Source organism: Watersipora subatra, chromosome 9, assembly GCF_963576615.1.
Source record: "Watersipora subatra chromosome 9, tzWatSuba1.1, whole genome shotgun sequence".
NCBI classification, from domain to species: Eukaryota; Metazoa; Bryozoa; class Gymnolaemata; order Cheilostomatida; family Watersiporidae; genus Watersipora; species Watersipora subatra.
Window position 1 is genome coordinate 61,181,619 of NC_088716.1, and position 8,778 is coordinate 61,190,396.

The following is an 8,778-nucleotide window of genomic DNA, read 5'->3' on the forward strand; positions in this document are numbered from 1 at the left end:
CCGTTTTTCTACCTAAATGTGTGATTGCATTCCATATGCAACACCCAATAGTCGCAAGCTACATGTATAACTCTCTGCAATAAGGTACAAACACTCGAGCAGGAAAAGTCACTGTGAGGCCTGCAAAGGAAATGACATAAATCCTGGTAAATTATTAACATAAGTTTAAGAGGTACCATTGCTTAGAGGTTATGTGGGTAGCATTGCTTAGACGTTATGTGGTTAGCATTGCTTAGAGGTTGTGTGGGTAGCATTGCTTAGAGGTTGTGTGGGTAGCATTGCTTAGAGGTTATGTGGGTAGCATTGTTTAGAGGTTATGTGGGTAGCATTGCTTAGAGGTTGTGTGGGTAGCATTGCTTAGAGGTTATGTGGGTAGCATTTCTTAGAGGTTATGTGGTTACCATTGCTTAGAGGTTATGTGGGTAGTATTGCTTAAAAGCTTTGAATAGCACCATTGCCAGAAGGCTTTAGAGGTATCACTGCTTTAAGGTTGTATAGGTACATGTGGTTTAGTTTTGTAGGCACCATTGCTTGAGGGCTCATAGGTACCTGCTGTAGAATGTTTTATAAATGGCATTGTTTGAATGTCTTATAAGAGCCTCTGATAGAAGGTTTTATAGTTATTATGGTTTGAGGGTTTATAGGTAACTGTTGTGAAAGGTTTTATGGATAGCATCGCTTGAAGGGCTTGTGATACATTTTGTAGCTAATTTTTATAGATGGTACTTGGCAACATTGAATTCTCTCCTTTTTCATTTAATTTGTTCAAGTCTCCATTTTTGTATTATGTGCAAATTTGTTGGATGCAGTATAAACAGTCATATAAAAGGATTTTATAGACCAAACTTACTAGAAATATAGAATATTCAACAATCTGTTGGCTACTTAAAATAGCATGTAAACATGATGCCTCTGGACAGCAAAAGTTAAAAACAAGCTCGCAAATTACTCACATAATCAACCAGACACGGAACCATAATGTAATTATATATATACATGTACATGTACCATCACACACTTACGCGGTAACAAATTAAAATTTTCTGGATGAGGATTAATTATACTAACATAGTAGGTCAGTAAAGATGTTCTTTTAAAACTATTCAATTAAAATAATACACATGTAAAAGCATTATCATTATCACTCATCATCCGTGTTCATTGTGAAGTTGCTAGCTCCTGTGTAATACCCTGACACGTCTGGGCTTTGATAGCCAGTAGTTACCTTTTGGATTGGGCTAGGGCTGTTAGACGGGTCAAATTTGGGATTCAAACTAGAAGATAAGGAATTCATGTCTGAGTCAAGAGACAGACTTTCATCCTTTTTGGAAGAGAAGCTTGTATCATCACTTATTGCTGTGCTGTTCATAGCATGTCGAACTTCTGACTTCCTTTCAAGGTGCTCACGCTTGCTCAAGTCTTTGCTTGGCTCAGAGTGTTTTACAAGACGACTACGAATTGCAGCAGGATCTTTTGTTCCCAAGGCCTGTGCATCATTATGCATCGGTTTCAAGTCTTGCACTTTGTCTCCATACCTTGTCTCAAGTTCAGTTATTGCCTGGTGTAGTACGATTGCTTGAAACACTTTCTGATCTGTTTGTCGATTGCATTCTCCAAACAGCACTCCGAGCCGATATCGAAGTTGCGTCTTAGCATCAACAACATAGACGATACTGCCACTGTGGCCTGGTAATAAATTCCTGCAAGACAAAATCAGCTTTTCTTAGTACATCAACCACTATCTCCTTCGAATTATCAAGTTGTGATGAAAATTGCTGAAGCATAGTTTGCTATGATTTAGCTGTTGTATGTTTTTACAAAGACATTACCTGACTATGAAAAGCACAGCCTTTTGAACTAAATAATTGCGATATTGCAAGACAGTTGGGCAAAAATAACAATCATCATCACACCACAAAATATTCAAAATGCCAGAAAATAAGCTAAGCTTAATATATTGAAAATCTGGGCATCATAAATTTGTGACAAAAAGAATGCGAACAGGGCTATACACTTACATACTTACATACAAGCTTGAACTAAGTAAGTTTTACAATAAGCATGTTGCTACTGATGCTGTATTACTGGATCATTTTGTTACGGCGTGTTTTTGATGGTTTACCCAATTTTAAATTTTCTAGTTTAGACACAGAATATTACACCAAAGAAATAATTAACAGAGATATTTTATTGCAGACTGTGACCTGCTTGTAAAAGTCATATAAAATCCCAGCCTAGAGGAATCACTGGAAAAATAGTTTTACTATGCCGGCTTGATCTTCTACTAGCATGCAGCTGGAACTTTAGCATTTTTACAAAAGCAAGCCTTGCTTAATTTTGTTTTCACCGATTTGCAACTTGAAGTACTTGGCAAAGAAGCAATTTGTCAAAGTTGTCAGCCAGAATGAAGTAAGGCGAGTTTGAATGCTGGAAAAAGGGTATTTACAAACTTCAGTTTGGAAACTCACCAATCCATGATGACAAACTGTATGTGGTGAAGCTGAGGTCTGCTTGTCTCAGCTTTTTTCGATTTCAAGGCCCGGCCAGGTAGGATCATATAACCACTAGAAGGACCCACTTCTATTTTGACCTTTTTAGTAGCCATGCCAATGATATCTTTGGCATCTGTAACTGGAAGGATGTCTCCAATCTTTTTTTGGTCTGGTCGTTCTTGCATTGCGCTAGACAGCTCCTCTTTAGATATAATTTTATCATCTTCAAAGTTTATAGAAGCCTCATCAATTTGTAGCAGGCAAGCATCCCCATAAAATGATGAGAAATGCGAAGGACCTTGGTCGTCCTCTTCTGGTCTCCGGTATGGTCGGTAGGAAAAAATTACATCATGGGCATAAACTGGAAGGTGTTTTCTAGGCATGAGAAGAGACAAACTATATAGGTTGTCTAAATTCTTTCCGGTGGTGGTTTGTCGTACATGTTTGTCGGCATTTTCATGAACATTACTCTGTTTAAGGAGCTCTTGCTCTGGCTCATCTAGAACAAAATGTGCGCTAACAAAGGCATATAGCCTAGGAATGTTATCGCCATGTGTTGGGTCGGTTGCCTCAAGTATCAATTCACAAGTTGCTTCTGAAACAACACGATAGGTTTTATTTTCTCTTGACAACTCTTTCACTGCCATGAGGGACTTTGCATAAGGTCGAGTGTGATCAGTATAGGTTTTAATATTATTGGTGGTTATGGTGAATTCTGGAAAATACTGCTTCATCTTGTGTTTCAGCTTGTCTTGAACGCCTTCATCAGCTCCCACACCAACTACCAAAAGCTCTTTCTCCTTTGACATAGAAGGATACAGCATGGCAGAGGTGACATTTTCTTCAGCGCAAACTCTGCGAAAAAAAATTATGTAGCCTTAGACTCTCGTTGAAGAAGTAACCTTGATCTTGAGATAAAATGCAATGATTTGTTATTGACTAACAATATGCTTATAAGTTGTTCACCATAAGTACTGTCTACCAAGAACATGTAGTAGTAATAACACTAATAGTAATAATACATAGATACTGGCTGCTGTTGGAGTTGCAGTTCCACCTTACAAAAGGAAGTTATTGTTTAGTTTAGTTTAGTTAAACCTGAATACTATCAGCTTAACCTTTTCAAGATTTTTCCTCCACAGCAGAGCGAAGTAAATTTTGGTGTACCGACTAACAAAATTAAGAAAGTTGGACGGGCTTCGCACTATTAATTATACACTATGCAAACATTTTGTGCACCCACTTCGTGGCGATCTCATCTAAAGGATATTATATTAATCAAGTGTTATAAACTGGGTCACTAGAACTCTACCTTTTATTTCCTTTTTTCATATAAGAGCACACATGTTCTACGTGTTAGTATTGCTATCATGCACCCGTCCTTTATGTTAGAACACAAATGTTCTATGTGTTAGTAATGCTATCATGCACCCTTTTTTATATAAGAGCACACATGTTCTATGTGTTAGTAATGCTATCATACACCCCTCCTTTATATTAGAACACACATGTTCTATGTGTTAGTAATGCTATCATGCACCCTTCCTTTATATAAGAACACAGCTCATCTCACAAGTAGATTATTCAATATAGTAGAAACTGATTCCACTGACAATAGTTCAGAACCAAGACTATGCATATCTACAGGTAAATCTCGTGTTATGTACTCTTTATTAGCAGCATTGGGTTCTGATAGGTAGGGCTTAGTCTGAGTGCAAACTACCATTTATATTTAAATGAATTATGATGTGACAGATTTAAAAGCGAGTGCAGGTACTCACTCAGAGACCAAGTCATGCACCTCATCTGGAATAATCTCACAGCCTTCTTCTCCAGCCTCGTCAGCAGACACAGTCTCTAGACTGTAAGTATATCCATTCAACACTAGTTCCATCACTGAAGTTGTCTGCTCTCTCTCTTCGAAGTGGTCATTGGCTGAAGGTTTCTCCTCTTTTTTTTCGACACAGCCATCGGCTGAAGCCTCCTCATCTCCTCTCATTACTGTTTCATATGCTGGTGGTGTTTCATATTCTCGTTTGTCAGGAGAGCCATCTGGGCTGGACCCACCCACCTTCTCATTTCTCTCGCTATTCGAGGCTGCAAAAAGGACTCTACACACACTACTAATATTGCTAGTAGACAAGATGTATAAAGGCACTCTAGCAATATCTACCTATCTAGCAAATATATCTAGCAATATAATTGCTGACTAGATCTTGCTGAAATTATATTTATTGATATCATCCTACTTCTCACAAACACATGCTCTGGATTAGACGACAAGAAAGCTTGATAGATTTTTTTGCTAGATATCTTGCTTATCTATGTAGATGACAGCCTCTATATTACTACTGTTACTATTAGCAGTACTACTACTACTAATAATACTACTAATACTACTACTACTACTACTACTCGTCGATTATGTGATCATCGATTATGTGAACCGTGATTTGATGGCATCGACAAAGCATCGCAGACACGTCGGGAAAGTTTGTAGCTGAGCTGTCAAACTTTCCCGATATTTCGTCGAGCATCGACGACCGACTTTTAAATGTGAACCATTTCTGCGAAGGTAATTCGTGGTCGCTGACAGAGTGATTTGTTCATATCCATTTATGATAGTCGCTGCGGGACTAGTTTTTTATTCTAGCACGCACAAAAAGAGGTTTTTTTCGCGGAAATTTGAAAGATAAATGTCATGGGGTATTTCGTGATGCAAACACGGATGGGTTTGTGACAATGTGAACATGGTTATCATCGGCAATCACCGAATTATTACGGCATCAACGCTGAAATACGGTGATATAATCTGAACCGGCCTAAGCCATCAGTCGCCCTGGTTTCACGTCCACATGATCGGCCGAGCTTGAAGAGGGCCAGGATACCACAGTGCCAAAGATATAAAAGGAGTGTACATAGTTCCTTGAGTTTATAGATTTTTAGAGGCTTACACTTGGGCTAGGTTGTAATACATTTGTTAACAAATATAAGTAGCATGTTACGGCTATGACCACTTATTATTGCAAGCACTCCTAGAGTTGGTCGAACAACCAGACTGAGTCGCAGACTGGCCAGAACATAGGTTCCTTTACAACGTGACTAAAACATCAGAAATCTGCATATGACATGGCACATACCCTTGAGAAACTTGTTTTTTTTTGTCATCACAATTTCCATCATTTTCTGTCATCACAGGGCGTTCCACTATCACCATGCTGTATGAGAGAGTAAATACAAAACACACTGATAACCGGGACAGCAGAAATAGATAACCATGAGTTGATAGCGCATCAACCCAGGGACTTGTTAGAAATTATTAATAAACTATAAGTAAAATAATATTGACTTTGAATTTAATATAATAAAGAAGATTTTGCCTTTTGATTAATGCACCGCATTATATCCAAGCATTGTAAAATTTTCTCAAACGCATGAAGAATGGAAATATAATTCACTTCATACATGTAATCATGTAACATCTTTCATTCAGTAAATTGTAAGGGATCAAATATAGTTTTCATATTTTTTCAAGCGCTAGTTAATTTTCTGAAGAGCTCTAAAAGATTTTGTCATGAACATATATGAACATAGCACTTTATGCAAAGAAACATCACTTTGCAAAATGTTTAAAGCTACTGGGGTTCGTACTTTGGTTCAATAGATACAGATACTTGTAAAAACACAAAAAACAATTTGATGAGTGAGTCAGTCCATGAACCATCAACATATTTATTCCAAGCAAAAACCATAGAAAAAAATTCATGAAATGGCATATTTAAAAACTCATTTTTGAAACCAATTTTTAAAGTTATATTTAATTTTAAAAAAATTTCATACAGAGTCAATCACTCTTTTGTGAAGAGAATAATAGTCATCATTCATTTTATTAGTAGAGTTGTTTTAGGGTTAAGAAGGATCCATGAGCTTACTGTGATTATCGAGTGCAATGCCAAGGAGACTGTCTCAAGGGCAAAAACAGAATGCATAGCTCGACTTGAAAAAATCAACTCACACAGAATTTTAGTAAATTTTATCAGAAAGTATTGAATTTTTTTTATAATATGCGATTGTTTTTGATGTTTGAGGTGACCTTATAGGTCACCTTATGAGGTGATCTTACGATTCGATGACTTTTTTTCTTCTAAGCGTTTTAACCACGATCAACTTTTGTCATCCGTAATCTTAAAAGCAAATAATAGAAAAATACGGTTACTTTTATCAATGATATACAGCCCCCCAAGGATAGCCGACGGCTATCACAAGGGCGGGGTTTAATGATGGAGCTCTGTCAGGATTGTGCTAGCCTGGGTTTTGGAGCAAACACAACTACCGCGGGGTGGTCGCGTTGCCTTGTTAGGTTTTGGAAAACATGACTCGCTGTAATTATCGTTTCATTAGCTCATTCAGTCAGTAGACCCCGCGGTTCACAATAGCAAACCTTGAATTTCTACAATGTAAGGGTGATACCTAATCAAAATAATGGATCCATGCAAAATAAAACATTTCAAATTACCTACTTTTAGTAATTTTTAAATTGGAAAAAGTCGTGGTATATGCTTAAAGTTGAATATAATTTACCCAAAATTACCCGAACAACGGACTTTTTTTCCTAGTTTTTGATTAATATTTTGCCACCCCTAATATAAAATGACAAAGTCTTTCATCGTTCTCACATTGTTTTACCTGGCCAATAAGATGGGACAGCAGGCAAAGTTGTGCAGTGTAGTTTTCATACTCAAAATTTAAATACAAAACCGAATTTGAGCTATTTTACGATTGTGACTATTAATATCACGAATGCTTGCGAATGGCAACGGACTAATCATAATGGTGACAATATTGGGATACTATATTTATTTGACAACAAAATGAATTCAACAGATAAGTAAAATAACCACTATAGTTCATAATATTTGTAAATTTACAAGGGGCTTTATTCAGCATATTTGTTTGTTCGGGTGCCGTGTTCGGGTTTATCCCAACAGAGCTCCATCATTAAACCCCACCCATATGAGAGCCGTCGGCTATCCTTGGGGGCTGTATATCATTGCTTTTATATAAAATTTAGTAAAATTTTGAGTAAGTTCATTTTCAAACATTGTTTGATCAACTGTTGAAAAGGCATGTTCAAATCGATGACTCGAGCAATGTCAGGATTGATGAACAATCCATGCATAAATCTTTTCATATGCCTCTTTTTTAGTAGCAGGAAATAATGAAAAGTGATGATAGTGACAAGGTAGTGATTAGTCATAGCAACTAATCTGAAACAACTAAAAGGAAATATCTCATACTACAAGTTAATTAATGCATCAAGTATCAAAGTTTGCTTTACGCCTGTTAAAACGAAGGACACTTCCAGAAGACTAGCATAGCTAACCAGATGAATGTTAGGAACACGTACTAATGGCTCCATAGATTTAGAGTTGAAACTGACTAGCCTTAACCTATCTAGGGACACGAGGAGATAACTCATGATAAACTTACTCAATAGGCTGGTGAGGACTGATGAAGACATTCTCACTGTGCACAATATTGTAATGGATGTTTGTGTTAGCTTCAGCTTTAGGTTCTCCTTGACCTGACGTTAGAAACGAAAGCTTGTTGATAAATTGAGAAGACAACTACAGCATTTCACTAAAAATAAATGGATTTTTGTGAATGAATAAATCAATCTCCATGGTTTCAGATCTACTAATCAAAAGGTGTTTTTGTAATTAATAGAGCGAAATCAATAGATGTAACTTGAGCAAGATTTAGTCAGCATTTAACCAACTTCGTGCAGAGGAAATAAAGGTATAAAATGACATATGGTCGAATAGATACTGACACCCATCTATATAAGTCTTAGTGTTTGTCTGTCTGTTATTCGGTCTGTCCAGCTATAGTTATTAAAATCTCAAAATGAAAAGCTCACTTCTTGCTAGATTTGAACTCACAAAGATTGCAACCAAAAGTTTGTAAACTAATTATCGAACTGCACGTCTACAAAGGTTCGTATGATTCTATCTCTCTCGTCATATATACTGTATACCCTTTTTCCGATTGCACACGCTAAATGATGTATTAATTAATACATTGTGCCCACGGAATACGATACTCTTGTTGTAAAATATTTTTCACCTGACTTTATGAACACCCATACCTCGGGGCAAATTAATTTTCCGCCATAAGATATCAACAAAAGTTTCTCTCAAATTTTAAATTTAGTGATTGTTGTACTGATTACGAGAAAATAACAAAAATGTTCGAATGCTTCCGCCGAAATACCTTTAACAATGGC

The 8,778-nt window shown here is 36.8% G+C and overlaps 1 protein-coding gene across 2 annotated transcripts; it reads right to left on the reverse strand.

Moving 5' to 3' along the window:
* Window positions 1–811: 811 nt before the first annotated feature.
* On the reverse strand, window positions 812–8,079 carry LOC137404351 (uncharacterized). Of its 2 annotated transcripts, XM_068090547.1 has the most exons (5): window positions 7,983–8,079; window positions 5,633–5,710; window positions 4,274–4,589; window positions 2,469–3,347; window positions 812–1,700 (listed from the first exon to the last, which is right to left on the reverse strand). In XM_068090547.1, exons 2-5 carry the CDS (start codon window positions 5,673–5,675, stop codon window positions 1,142–1,144), a joined length of 1,797 nt encoding a protein of 598 aa, XP_067946648.1. In that variant the 5' UTR covers window positions 5,676–5,710; window positions 7,983–8,079; the 3' UTR covers window positions 812–1,141. The 2 variants fall into 2 exon arrangements, with proteins under 2 accessions (XP_067946648.1, XP_067946649.1); XM_068090548.1 differs by lacking the exons at window positions 5,633–5,710; window positions 7,983–8,079 and having other exon boundaries at window positions 4,294–4,377.
* Window positions 8,080–8,778: the final 699 nt, after the last annotated feature.

Excerpts from the sequence above, each read along its gene's own strand:
- LOC137404351 (XM_068090547.1), bottom strand. The coding sequence starts at position 5,675 with ATGATGGAAATTGTGATGACAAAAAAAAACAAGTTTCTCAAGG. Across the intron at positions 4,590-5,632 it reads AAAAAACAAGTTTCTCAAGG|CCTCGAATAGCGAGAGAAAT; the intron begins GTATGTGCCATG and ends TCCTTTTTGCAG. Across the intron at positions 1,701-2,468 it reads CAGTTTGTCATCATGGATTG|GAATTTATTACCAGGCCACA; the intron begins GTGAGTTTCCAA and ends TTTGTCTTGCAG.